This window comes from Pimephales promelas, chromosome 5 (assembly GCF_988280905.1).
Source record: "Pimephales promelas chromosome 5, fPimPro1.hap1.1, whole genome shotgun sequence".
NCBI classification, from domain to species: domain Eukaryota; kingdom Metazoa; phylum Chordata; class Actinopteri; order Cypriniformes; family Leuciscidae; genus Pimephales; species Pimephales promelas.
Genome location: NC_142773.1, coordinates 25,688,307 through 25,703,489, shown reverse-complemented (window position 1 = coordinate 25,703,489; position 15,183 = coordinate 25,688,307). Strand labels below are relative to the sequence as shown.

Here is a 15,183-nt window from a genome sequence, read left to right as displayed (position 1 = left end):
TTCTTCTCTCTATTATCCGAGCTCTAGATCCCTGTATGCACCGTGCCCTGGGTGAGTCTGATGTAAGTAGGCAGAGTACACCACCCCCATATCTTCACAAGTCACTGAACGCTGCAAACTAATCAATCCTGACACCAGAATAAGAGGCTGGGCGGCTGCCTGTAGGAGGACTCACTAATGGCAGCACACACACACACATATGGGGGTTAAATCAGAAACCAAGTTCAAATCTCAGGAACAGCTTTAACAGAACAAGTGGAGGTACGTCCAGGGCCAGTTCATGCACATGCTGTGGAGGAAACACCGGCGATCAATGTACGTCTAAAGGTAAGCTTCATGCAGTTGCAGGTGATTCCTAAATGGAGGGATAAGAGTTTGCTCTAAGTAATGTGTCTTTATTTTAAGTTCTGCTATCAATTGCTATAAAATATTTTGATGTTGGTTCATCAGTCATGCAAAGCATTAGAGCTTATTTTAATATTGAGACACTATTACCTATCTTTAAATATGTTATTTTTCAAAAAAAGATTATTCAAACCTACCAGTATGTAAACGACTTTGTTGTTCGCTTCGGGTGCATTATAAACTGTAAACTAGCTGAGCTTTTTCTTCTTTAAATGATGGATTAGTCATTGTTTTGATTGTAATTAACAATAAGTTCACCTCATTTTGTGACATGCGTGACGATTGTTGACGAAATATTGCCTGGATTTCCAGTGCACACTTTAACTTGATGGATGAAATAAAGCTTTCCAGAAAGGAGCTCTTAGTACAACATCAGGCTTTTCTGAGTTCCTCAGCCATGTTGGAATTCATGCTCTCAGGCAACATATACCTTCTTAAATAGTGAGCATGCCCAAGCTTTTGTCCTTTTATCAAGATGTCACAACATTCGGTTCAAAAACCACAAAAGTGCCCTTTAGGGCTGGAAACCCAATAATAAGCATGAGACCGAGGCCTTTTATGGGATCCATTATTTTGAAACTATTTTGTCTCTTTGGCCTCAATATGGTCCTGACTTTACCCAATCCTAGAGCGAGTTTGGCCCAAATGAATCATTCTATTTTAAGCTTTCTGTTGTCAGCTGAAATGACATTGTAAAACAGAACTTAAAAAAATGCACTGACCTTGTTATAACTATCTTTTATTTAAAAAAAAATAAAATTGTTGGGCATTTCAGGTCATGTTCTCAAAAGCGGAAGTAAACAATCTCACATTCAGCCACAATCTCTGTGATCATCTCCTAAAGCTACTTGCTATTTGGTCATTTAGACTGATATTCTGAATATCAACAATACTGTCATATGTTTAGACTGCCTAACATCATGAGATATTGTGTTAACAAGACTGTTGCAATAATCTAAATAAAAATCTGAAAGTTTGAGACGGCTTAGATAACGTTAAAGGATTAGCCAAACATGAAAATTCTGTCTTCATTTACTCACCTCATATTGTTCCAGACCTTCATCCATTTCTTTCTTCTGCTGACCACTAAAGATTGAAGAAAGATGAAAACCAAACCGTTTCGGTTCCCATTGACTTCCTTGCGTTGTTTTTATTTTGTCCAAAATTCTTCAAAATATCTTTTTTTGTTCTCCAAAGAAGAAAGAAAGTCATACAGGTTTGGAACAACATAAAGATAAGTAAATGATGATGATTTTATGGGTGGACTTTCACTTTAAGACATTAAATCAAAATATAGCTACACACTGCACAAATTATAGTGCTACCAATGTCTCAAGAAATTGGACTAATGTTTTTAAAATGATTGGACTACTCGACAGAATTTAGTGGACATTTAAGAAAATTAAATTTATATAAATGTATTAAGAAAATGTATGCTTAGAACAAAGCACTTTTGCATTTTACTGCAATGTGGTGATCAGCAGAACAGGAAATGAAGCAAAACACCAGTGATGGCTTATCTTAAAAACAGACCAATGCTTCATAAATATTCTAAAAAAAACTATTAAAAAAAAAGAACATGAGCATAAACAATTCTCCCATGAATAATTTATTAGCCTAACAATGTAGGCTTTTTATATGAAAATAAAGGTAGGTACAGTCATGGTGCATTTTGACTAGTCTAACTTTAAACATGGATAACCCAAAAAAAAATTATTTATAAAAGCACATAATTTTCTTTAATAATTAAAATGATTAAAAAAAAAAAATAATTACTTTCCATCTCTCGTAGTATACTGATCTAAATATAAAAGTGATGGGTGGGGTGAGGTGACAGGAAGCATTATTTTAAGGTTCAGCACAAATTCATGTGATTTTAACTTTACATCATTTCTGAAAGGAGTAGTTCCCTGTTTTGAGAAATGTCACCCTCTAAAAGGCCAGTACTAAGAGAAAAAAAAGATTACCTCATACTTGGATTGAAATGAAAACCCATATGAAAAAATAAATAAATGTAACAAGTTTCAATGACCTGATTCTTAAGTCATAGAAAGTTAGGAGGGAGTACAGTAGGTCCATTTATGGCAGAGCACTGAGCCTTCTCTGGTTCCTCCTCTTGTTTTCATAGCACTGTTCTGTTACATTTCATTAGACTGACTCATAAGCTACAGTTCTGACTGGTTGGGAACGGCCTGGACTATATTTGGATTCAGAGGCAGCCCTCTTTATTTTTCATTAGAAGAACTGCATAAACTTAACACCCTTATGTTTCCGAAGCACGCTGTGCCTTTGGGATGCGCTGATACTGCTTCTGAAAGATCCAATCAGAGGCCAGAACGTCAGACAGAAGGATGATGTCTGAGAGAGATCATTTTTGAGTCTGCCGTCTTTGGATCCTTAAAGTTGGGTGTGAATAACCACAGTAACTTGAGTCAAAACCTCAAGCTTGTGAGACCTGGTTTTACATCATCAAGTACAACTCAACCCCAGTCTGGTAGACAGCATATTTAAACGTGTTAAAGATTTAGTTCTCACAAGTTTAGTTCGCCCTCATGTTTTTCCAACCCTGTAAGACTTTTGTTCATGATATTTTTTGATGAAATCTGAGAGCTGGATCACTCCTTCATAGGCTGAAAGATAATTGCATTTTCCAGCCCAGAAAAGTTAGTAAAGAAAGACATTGTTAAAATAGAGGGACTACAGTGGCTCAACCTTAACCTTAAGTTTATCGAGCGACGAGAATACTTTTTTGTGCGCAAACCCCCAACGACTTTCTTCAACTATTCTTTTTCTTCCGTGTGGGCCTCTGACATGAGTTCACGAGAGTGTCACAACGCAATGGGGTTGGAACAACATGAGGGTGAGTAATTACCGACATCATTTTCATTTTAGGGTGAGCTAACCTTTTAAATGAGGCTAGACTTCTCTTGGTTTTATTAAAGTTCAGCAAAGCAGCAGCAGTTCTAATTGTGAAAGTAGAGTTTGTAAATGAACATCAGCAGGGTTGGAGATCTTCCTGTATCACTTGACTGAATAAGAGAAGTTCAAGTCTTGAACGTGCCCAAAATAAACGCTCAGTTCTGCATTTCCATCCATCTTGCTAGATTAAAGCCCACAGAATAGTGCTGCTTAATTTTAGTCAAAGTATAGAATAATATCTGCTAAATGAATATTATTACCAATTGGTAACACTTTACTTGAAGGGTTGTGCATAAGACATGACACCTTCATAATCATGACATGACACATCATGAATATGAAGTAGGTTTTATGCATATTTATGACAACAGTGCCATGTGCTCAATTATGACATGTTTAATGCAAACATGACATTGTTTTAGATGTTTTTATTATAACAAGTTGACACAAACCAATGCATCATAACATGTCATTGTCTTTGTCATGACAACTTGACATTACTAAGACAACACAACCTGTCATTAACATGAGATTCATAGCAGATTCATTATCAAACTAAAGAAACTACTTCGATTTATGGGTTAACATTACATTAAAATGTCAGGTGGTGGGTTTTGATATTGACTGTTATGAGGTCATTAAAACATTTTAATGAAAAATTCAATTTGCACCATGTAGTTAAGGTCAAGAAAAATATTCATGACACAGTTATAATGGCCTCATGACAGCCAATGTCAAAACCAACCACGTGACAGTTTAATGTAATGGTAACCCATAAAGCTAAATGCTGTCTTAAGTTTCATAATTAGTCATATTTATGACAATTTATGTTGTCTTGGTAATGTCAAATTGTCATAACCAAGACTCTGACAGGTTATGATGTGTTGGTTTCAGTGTTGTGCAAGTTACTTCCAAACTGTAATACATTAGGTATTACTTGTTACTGTTATTTAAAAGTAATTAATTACCTTACAATATTACTGTCTCAGAATTGTAATGCGTTACATTTCTCATGTATTACTTTTGAGTTACTTTCACCAAAATAACTAAGTAGTACTTAACTTTGGGGCTGTAACGATATGCAAAATGAAACCGAAATCGCGATTTGCCACACGACTCAGATCCACGAACCTGCAGAATCGCGACACACCTCTTCCAACTCCAGCGTTATTCTCCTTACCGTCCAGATCCAATGCTGCCTTATCTTTAAATTAGGCTATTAGTATTATTTGAAGTTAACATTATAAAATACGTAGACCTACACCACAAAACTAGTTGAGGATAAATTATTTAAAATTGGGGAAGTCCAGCATTATGGACATGACATTTGCAGTCAAAACTTGAAATAAAAATTCTCATGTATTGAAACGTATATAGGCTATTTCCTTAAAGGACAGACATTAGACAAATATCAGTCTATGTTTTATTTTTAATATTAGGGAAAAGACACACATTCATGCGTGACAAAAAAAAATAGGAGGCAAAATATATTTTTTGTAATTCTGTTAATTACACTGCGCAAATCGGATGAGGAGGGGTTGGCATTTTAGTTTTCGTGTTCGCATTTATGAGGAAAAAACAATGTTACAGACACGACCGCTCTGAACTGGCACAAAAAGACTGCTTTAAAACTTTCACATAGTCTGTTGCCTTTAAGAAGTAAAATACACTGTAATACAAGCCTGACTGAACATGTAACGAGTAAAATATTACGGAAAATTGATTAGTAATGCCTTACACTACTGTGTTACAGCAAAAAGTAGTATGTTACTGTAATGTATTACTTTTGTAATCCGTTACTCCCAACACTGGTTGGCTTATGTCAAGATGTACTTAACAAAGACATCTCAAACAATATCATATTTGTATTAAAAATGTCATGACATTAAATGACAGTTGTCCTAAACATGCATAAAACCTCCTTCATATTCACGACACCCTCACGCAATGTGAAGTATTAATTTAGATTTAAAACAATTTCTTACATGACAATATTCTCTAGTTCCTCTGTGCACTTTCAAAATGCTACCATTACATGCTGAACGCTTTTTCTGTGGGCACTATGTAAACACAGTGACACATTTTCCCCACCCTTCATGACATCACAGGGAAGTTGAGTTTATAAAGTAACCACAAGAATGCAGTGTGTGTCAGGCGAAAGAGTTGCGAGCAGACAGAGGGCTCTTTCTTAAAGCGTACGGCCTAGAGTGACTCAACTCCTCCTCTCGCACGCAGGTACAGCTGTGGATATGTGCCTTCCAGTCAGAGCAGCAGATTGTGTGGCTGACAGCAGGGTTATGTGATGCCCGCAGAGACGTCTGGACTGACCTCTGATCAGAGCCGGTAAGGTTTAATGCTTCTGGGCTGAGAAATGATGGATTACTGTCCTGATGAGCATCTGTTTGTCACATGTGGCATAGCTGAGAACAGCTAACTCAATTCAGGCCATATGCCCTTTTAACTTCTGAGTTCCTCCCGTGTCGTGACTGACATTCTGTGTAACGGAGAAGCTTGTGGACATGCTGAGAAATATGCTGTTAATATTCTGTTTTGATATATAGCAAGCACATGTGCATTCTGCTTAGCTTTCTCTGGGTTTCTGACTGATATATTCCTTAAATAACTTGACCTTTTTCAGATTAGTCCTGGCAAAAATGTGGTAAAACTCGTTCTGTTCATTCTGTTCGGGATTGTACACTCTACTTTAAAGTCTGGAAAAATATTACTGTTTGGCAACACCAAAGTAGGAATGTAGGAGATACAGATCATTCATGAATGTAAACTGGGTACCGTAAATGAAGGGCAGGTGGAGGCCAACTGTCCTGTTTTCCCAGTACATGTCCTGTTTTCATATAACAATATAACAATTTTCTATCCATACAGAGGAGGCATAACCTACTTTAAATGTATTGAAATTAATAAGGTATCTTTGAGTAAACTTCAAGTGTCATTTGAGTTGGCCCATGTGTTTGCTGGGCCGAGTGTCCTGGTTTTTGGTAATCAAAATATGGTCACCCTACTTATACGGGCTCTTTAAAAGTCCTCTGCTTTTGTAAATATTTCCATCACAGGACTAGCAGCAGGCAAGTGTTTCATTATGAGACAGGCGCTTTAACTTTAGTTTAATACAGCGCTTCAAACAGATGAAACTAAGCAATTGTGAGTGAAGCTTTCTCAGCCATGTTCGCCCTCTTTCTCTCAAACACATTTTGCGCCCTGAGGGCCTGTGCTGTATTTAGACAGTGTCCTCTCTTGTGGAAGGTTAATCATGTCCCTGTATTTGTCTTTTCGAAACGTTATAAATCTGGTTGTGAGTCTCAGAAAAAAATGCCTTTACTATCTAGGTGAATCTAACAACCTCCTCATGAAATTCGGAGGAATTCGACTTGATGTGCACAACGGCATGTCTTTGCATGTAACTGATGTTGTCTGTGAAATTCTGAGCTCCATCCTGGCTTTGTGTGAAGCTGAGAGAGTCTTCCTGTTTAACATTCCTCTGCAGATCTTAGAATTATTTAAAGTGATTGTTCTTCTTCAGAAGGATTGGAGTAAGAACGGAGAGCTGAATGCTCTTGAAGTCTTACGCAAGTCTATGACTGAAACTTCAAAATGGAAAACGAGATATGATGCCTTTTAGCGTTATGCTACATTGATATTTTTATTGTCTTTATTTGAAGAGGGAGTTGCTTCCTCTAACATAGGTGTTTTTCACAAGATTCTGCTGCACATATTTCCTGTTGTGAAACTGTCTGCAGGAAGCAGGGCACACACATTGCACACATGCTGAGGCTTCATTAAGTTTGTGCAACACAACATTTAGAAACAGATTATTTTTTGTTTGTTTGGTTCCACAGTGAGTTTGTGAAAGAAAGTTAATAATATGTAAATCTCACTTTTACAGGTACACTAAGCAGTTTTTAATGATGGCACGACACCACAGGCAAAATCCTTTTTGTTAATGCATTGTTCAATTTTCATGTTTTTTTGTGATATTTTGCTCTTAAAAAATGCTTACTTTCAGATAGTGGAAAGAAAACATCTAAAATACACATTTAAGGGTAACTTTTATTCCAGATATGTACAATACATAAATGTACAATACTCAAAATTAGTTTTTTTTTTTACTAGTGCAATGCCCATGCAAAATGACACAATAAACATGGAAAATCCAAACAACATCAAACTTGGCACTTACTCATGCCTGTAGAAAGACACTTGTCAAGTTTGAAATCCATATGCAAGATATGCAATTAACAGACAGACAGACACACACACACACACACACACACACACACACACAAACACATTTTGGTGATGGGTGTTTCCTTTGTTTGGCCAGTTTGGCTTTTTGTGTGAGTTTGGGTCTTTGTTTAGAAAAAAACGTAATTTGTTGCCAAGAAATACACCAAGATGATCATGTTTTCATTCTCATAAACTAGAATAAATCCTTATTCTTATTTTGTGTGATTTTTCTTTTCTATTGATATTTTACCAGCAAAACTTTTCTTGCAGTTGATCAGACATTCTGAATTTTAAAGTAGTTTATTGGGGAAAAAAGTATTTTGATACACACACAGACATCAGGTTAGACATTCTGAATTTTGATTTTTAAATACATTGTGGGAATTTTTTGACACATGCACAGACATCAAGAATCAGCATATGAATCTCAACAATGGTGACATGTTTCCTGCCATGTTTCATTCAATGCATGTTGGGAGCCATGATTTTAATACTAAAATGGTGGCGCATTGTGGCATGAAACATGTCACCATTGTTGAGATTCATATGATGATTCTTGATGTCTGTGCATGTGTCTAAAACAAATTCCCAAAATGTATTTAAAAATCAAAACGCAGAATGTCTAATCTTGCATAAAGTTATGTGTTTTGCTATAGTATACACTGTTACAAAGACCACAGAATCACTTAAATGCCAAACTGACCAACTCAAGGAAACGCTCACCACCAAAATGGTGACCAAACATAAAAATAAAAAAGTTACATCTTAACCTGTTTTTTTTTCTTAATAAGAACTTCTGTTTCAAATAGACACAATTTTTTTAATTGGTTCAACTACAAAAGATTTGTCTACAGAATAGTTGCATCTCTCCAGAAAACAAATAATGTCAAGTTGACTAAACTAAACATTTATATATGTGTTTGTGTGTGTGTGTGTGTGTGTGTGTCACAGACAACTTGTTTTCAGTTCGTATAACTGTTATTTACAAAATTTGAGTCAACAAGAAAAAGCTAGTGGAAATTAGTACCAAGAATTTTTTTATGTTGTCGTACGAGATTTTAACAGTGTGGATTTTTGCTGAACCAACACAACAAAATCAGTAATTTCATATTTTTTCAAGTTTTTTTTTTTCAAAAGTCCATGTCTTTAGGAATGAAATGTTAAATAAATCAGGTGAACAATATATTAACAAACTCCTCTGTAAAAACTTTTAGAATGTAGCCAGGAATAAACCTGTAAAGTTTGGGAATGTAAGTACTGAAGTAGTGGACATACATTTCCAGAAAACAATGAGAATTTAAAAAAAACTAGAATTTTGACCCTGCCTTTATCCAATGTTCAGATTTGTGTTCTGCATATGTAAGTATTTTTGTGCATATTTCATTAGATAATGACTCAAACTCACAAAGTCACATGATTTCAGCGAAGGAGGCTGTGTTACATGATATTATCTAACCATGGTTTTGAAACATTTAAAAATTCTCATGGTTCACTGCTGGGGGATGGTGGGGGAGCCAATCACGAGTGTCCAATAGCTTTAACTGATGTTGGGTTAGTTAAATAGGTTCATTTTTAATGAATTTTCATAATTATCCATGTATAAATAGAGAACATTGAATTGCTCCCAATTGACCTATTGCCATGTCTTGCCTATAATTACACAAAACAAGCATCAAACTTTAAGACAACTGTTACAGAATATTCATATTTACTGGTATTTAATGATTTTATTACCTTTAATTTGACATGCAAGTAGTCAATGATCATTATAATAATCATTACTAACAATTATTGTAATAGCTTACATCTAAATACTGTATGGAGAGCTTTTCATTTTTCAGGAAAACTTCATGAATCCACATCAATAGGTCTAAATAGTGTACTAACCGTGAGACGAGTATCAACTTAAACTTGCACTCTAAAAAATGCTGGGTTGTTTTAACCAAATTTTGGGTAAAATATGGACAAACCCAGCTATTGGGTTACATTTTTAAATGACATTTTAACCCAATGGCTGGGTTTGTCCATATTTTACCCAAAACTCGATTAAAACAACCCAGCATTTTTAGAGTGTACCTGTAATACACCAGTTAATCTTATAGTACACATTTACTTCATTATTAATATTATGTGCATGACATTATGTTGATATTCTGTTTGTTTTCCATGTCAGTTAACTGTCATGTGGTGGTTTTTGGTTTTCCTACCATCATTGTGGTATATTGACGTCAGTGTATAGTTCTTCAGGCCATTGAAATAATGCTTTATCTCTCATTATTTCTTACTTACTTACTTTAAAAAAATAAAAAGCACATAAAAATATGTATTATAGCCCAGTCAGAAGCTTATACAGTTGGGTTCTTAGACCTGTTTTGACCCGTGTAGCTGTGCACTGACTCTGTCCTGCAACATTGATGAGAGTCAGAATACACAGGAGACATGGAATCACTGGATGATCCACAGCTGACTTAACTTCTGCTCTCTCTCTCTCTCTTCCTCACTATTTATTGCTCTGTTTCTCTCTCTCTTCAGAAATGCCCCAATTCCATCACATCTGTGAGAGTCAAGGCAGAAAAGACTAAAATAGAGTTGGTGTCTCCAGAGGGACTGATGCTGAGAGGAATCCACCCAGTATAAACACGACCCACGATCTCCGCAGTCCTCCCAGCCACAAGATATGAATCGTCAAAAGTCACAGAGAAACATTTCATAAGCAATCCTTTGTTGTTAGACCTTAAAGGCAAGGCGTTGTTTGAGATGAATGCTGAGGTTTGGGATTAAAGCAATAACTGAGTGCATCAAGGATTTTGAAAAAGTCCATCCGTCATTTATTAAAACGGGCTTGTGTTATATTTCCTCAGGATGGGACTGACATCAGAACTTTTAACAGGCCTAAACTGAACTGAAGCACAGTGACAGAACTGGCTCAAGTGGACAGTTTCTTGATCTCCAGATAGACATCCCATGCTAATTACTGGTTTAATCGGATCTAGTGGCTTTACATCTCAGATCACATTGCATTTGATCTCTACAGGGATTTGAAGAACTCTTGCTGAACCATGACGGAGGCAATCCTGCAGTTTTTCAATGATATGTGGAGTGTCGCGTCATCCAAGCATGACCAGGGCATCTACAACACGGTTTGCCTGGTAGTGCTTCTGACTCTGCCGCTGGTTGTGCTCTTCACATCTGTGCTGGTGTGCTGTCATTGTTGCTGCTGTCGTCGGTGTTGTTGCGGCAAAGGTGAGACCTCAGTCACAAATGTGAAGTCCGAAAAGAAGAAGAAAAAGAAAAACGGCGGCCAGAACAGTGAGGACTTGTGGATCTCAGTCAAAACAGATCCCATGAGTAGTGACAGACTTGCACTCACTATGGTGTAAAAAGCCACGTTGAACAATTTTATATTTATTTATCTTTTTATGGTACATGTAAAGGTACAGCAGTGTTTTCTAAACATTTACCCGAATGTAAAAAAAAAAAAAGAAGGAGAGAGAATTTCAAGAGACTTTTTGTATAGAAGTGAAATTTGGGAGTGAATGAATGTGCAAGAATATGCTTTATGATGTGTGTGTGGTCCTGAAAGGCTTTCCCAAAACCCACATTGTAGGTGAAAAAAAGCATATCTGTCATTATACAACAGTTAGTCCAGGGCCTTGTTTTGCTGAGCTGTGTTTTAGCATTTGACTGCACTGCTTTTGTATTGATTTTTTTTTTTTTTTTTTTTTTTTTTGTATAAATATGCTCTAGACGGACATGTTTGATTTTTGTGCTCATGCCCTTCTCAAGTCTCGAGCATAACATGGCTTTCTTAAAATGTGCCACTTAATTAAAAATAGTTTAACATTTTTTTAACGCATCTCTAGACCTTGCATTTTTTAATTTCACTGCCATGCGTTTTAAAACCAAAAATGTTTTCAGTGTGAATAGCCCTAATAGACTGTCCAAAAGCACCAGGGTTGTTATCACTCCCCTTATCTGTGTTTGTGCGTTCCGGTGAGGATTTTCAGTGATTCTTTCTGCATTTTACATTGTTAGCAAGTGCAACAGTTGAATCTGGTTTGGAATCATTTGAAATGTGTATATTTTTGTGTCGAAATACACGATGGAACACAGTATTGTAATATTGTGTCTAAAATGAAGTTCTATCATGACAGCTCTCAGGATATTTTTTGTTAATTTATTTGGTCTTGGCAGAATAGATCTGCTGCGCTGCTGCTGCTGCTGCTGTTATTGCTGTTGTTGTAAATTATTGCCTGCACAGAAACAGGAACTGTGCTGTGAGTATGTAAGACACACTGCTGCACAAATAGTATTCAATTACCCATGGCAGATCGATACTGGTGGAGCTGGGGAGGTGGAGGGTTTTAGTGAATAGTGAATGGTAACCAACCGTTTAGATGTTGAGCATGGCTCAATGGCCATGGCCAATGGCTGCTGACATTAACCAATCAGCTTGTGCCAAGAAGTTAGCGCAGTAAATATCATCAGCTTGTGTTCATGACCAATCAGCCTGCACCATCAAGAGTTCTTGTTTATTCAACTGCTGTACAAAAGAAACATCACACTCGCGGTCGCTATCGATCGGAACAACTGCAATAGCCAATTGCTTGATTAACATTTCTAATAGAGCCAGGTGCCAGAAATATGTAAGAATTCCAAAGAGCTCTTCACAATTACAAACGCTTCTAAAACCTGCACTTGAACCAAAACATTTCCCAAAGAAACGTCAAAGACAAGGGATGCACTTAGTGGGTCACAACCACTTGTCCTTCACTCGAAGGATGCAATGCATTTAAAATTACTTGCTTGAAATGGCTTCCGAAATTGATACTTTCCCACAAAACAATTTCCCTATAAATATAACCTGCCTTTCTTACTGTCGACTGACTAAACCATAATTTAAATAAAAGTGTGTGTGTGGGGGGTGGGGTGGGGGGGGGGGGTATGTTGGCTCTGTGATGCATGAATTTACTAGACTAGAGTATAGATCAACAGCTCAAAGACACTTGTCTTATAATCTCCCCCTAAACACATCTATTCACAAAAGAGTGAAAATGATTGTACTGATCTCAAAACTAAGACTGTTGGATACAGCATTATCATCACAGTGTGTAATTGGGCTTGCTGATAAACAAACTTTGATCTTCTTGCACTATTCAGATGTAGGGATGTTTGCAGTGCCATAATTAGATGTTTATGTTGTTCCTTCACACATTCTGATTATGCATGTCTGAAAGTCATGCATTAACACCCACCATCATGCTCTTTTTTTCACTTAACTGTTGTGTTTGGCTAGCATGCATTTTTGCATTATCGGGTAAAGCAACCGCTGAATTCTTCATTGCATAATCAGTAAAGTTGAGCCATATACTTGTCCTTCATTGATTTTGGTTTCTGGTACAGCTGGGTCAAGGAGAACATTTTTCATTAGTCTGAACAACGAAACCGTCAAGTTCTGTTTCCTGTGCTCTCGCTCAAAATATGTGATAGCAAAGCTTTGATTAGTCAAGTTCTGCATGAAAATGAGTGTCAGTTTGTATGAATATGCTTCTCAAAGTCTGTTGCTATGCAGGTTGATGCATGCAGATATTTCCAGCCTTGTTTTCCAACCCAGTTTTTTTTTTTTTTTTTCTCGGGGGTGGGGGTAATACAAAATTAAATAAAAATATTTTTATATTTATTGGCCTCTCGTTATTTTTTTATACCTGTCACGGTTAATAAACTTAATTAAAGGTATACTAATGTTGCATCCCAATTCGATGAAGGCTGTCCCAGTTCGAATGCTTCATCAAATGCGTCTTCCAAATGCGTCCTCCGTTTCTCGTGAAATGAAGGAAACTACAGCTGGGTCCTTCGAGGCCTTGCCTACCCCAGAATTCACCAATGATGGCATGATTTTTTTTTAATTGCCGAATTACAACTTTATTGCTGTTAAATGTTGATGTGGAAAGCAGGACAGGTTCGATAGCCATGAGAGAACGGCGCGAGGCTGGTGGCGTTATTGATGATGAGCGGTCTCGAATCTCTCAGAGATGGAAGCCAAAAAGGAGATCGACGACATTGAAGGATTAGAGAGGACCATGCCTAGACTATTTAAGTTATGTTTTGTTTATGTGAGTGCGGCAGTCGTCCATGAGGGCCTGCTGCTTTTACTTTCATTTTGTTGTTTGTTTATTTAATATGATTAAAAGTTTGTAAAATGTTTGCCAGTTCCCACCTCCTCCTCCTCATAACAAAATACTGTTGACTTATATCTTACTAAGATGTGATTATGAATGGGGTGAGAGGGGCTAACGCGGGGCTAGTTGTAACACACGGTTTAAAACTTTTCACATATTCCAGCATGACAAAATTTATTTTATTTACTAGTTGCCATGTCAACACTATATAGAGAAAAAAATGCACCAAAATAAAAAAATCTTTAGAAGATGTCACTGAAAATGTTAAAAACAACAACAAACAATTTAATTCCTCAGAGGTTCGAGATTTAGCCAATGTCCCATCCTCACCATACACGCCTCATTTAACGAGACACGCCAACCCGATCTCTCGACCAAATCGTACGAATTCGACGAATGATTAAAAAGTGGCTATAATTCGTAACAATTCATACGACCTCACTCGTCCGAATTGGTACAATTTTGCTAAATCGTACATATTTTACGAATTGGCCAATTCGTATGAATTCGTACGAATGACCTACCCCTTACCCCGCCCCTAAACCTACCCATCACATGGGTTTAGACAAATCGTACGAATTTGTGCGAGTGAGGTCGTACGAATTAGACGCTTTTTAATCATTCGTCGAATTCGTACGAATTGGTCGTGAGATAGCGTAGGACACGCACAGACGAATGATATGGTATCTCACTTATCCCGTGAAAACCATCCTTCAATGTTAATATAAACACTTATAATAGGCTTACCATAGTGAATCAGGGAAAGACAAAAAAAAACTTTTTGAAAAAACAATTGATTTACTGACTCTTTAAATTGTGTTAATTTTGAATAAAAAAGCTAGGTGTACCTAGAATATGAGTTTGATTCACAACTTAACCTAAAAAAAAACAGTATTATCTTTAAATCCTGCTTTTTAAAGGATGTTCAGACTCAGAAATCATTAAATCAGTTACATTTTATACACCTTTTTTTCTTACTCTGCATATATAATTTATTCTCAAGTGCACTTTAAGTTTTCACAGAACAGTAAATGGTTCATTCACATTTAAGAGTGTTTCTCAACACTTAGCACTGAATATTTTGTAGTACACACCCTATGCCGTTTTCCATCACATAACAGTCCTAAGCGTCAGGAAATTCTCCCTTGGCTGATGGTTGCGCACACCCACTGCCCAGATCCCTCCACACACACAAACAGACCTTGTTTTGTCTCATGATCCAGCTCACACTAATGCAGGAGGGGAAGGTGGGGAGAGGAAATATAACAAACCCCATTTCAAATCAGTGATTCAGCCATGGACTGATGAGGGGAAAATGAAGCAAGCAAAGCTGCAGGCTGAACACAAGAGACATACTGTAGAAGAGCCAATACAGTCCTGCTCCTGCTGAGCCCGATATGCCTCCTCCTGATTGTCAGTTCCGACTGTTCAGAAGAAC

The 15,183-nt window shown here is 36.9% G+C and overlaps 1 protein-coding gene across 3 annotated transcripts; it reads left to right on the top strand.

Annotated features, from left to right (window-relative positions):
- The first annotated feature begins 308 nt into the window (after positions 1–308).
- Positions 309–13,246, top strand: kiaa0040 (KIAA0040 ortholog). Of its 3 annotated transcripts, none has more exons than XM_089131195.1 (3): positions 309–327; positions 5,560–5,667; positions 10,099–13,246. In XM_089131195.1, the coding sequence occupies exon 3, from the start codon at positions 10,626–10,628 to the stop codon at positions 10,944–10,946; it is 321 nt and encodes a 106-aa protein (XP_088987321.1). In that variant the 5' UTR covers positions 309–327; positions 5,560–5,667; positions 10,099–10,625; the 3' UTR covers positions 10,947–13,246. The 3 variants fall into 3 exon arrangements, with proteins under 3 accessions (XP_088987321.1, XP_088987320.1, XP_039510675.2); XM_089131194.1 differs by lacking the exon at positions 309–327 and adding an exon at positions 3,121–3,265; XM_039654741.2 differs by lacking the exon at positions 309–327 and having other exon boundaries at positions 5,460–5,667; positions 10,099–10,335; positions 10,428–13,246.
- The last annotated feature ends 1,937 nt before the right edge of the window (positions 13,247–15,183 follow it).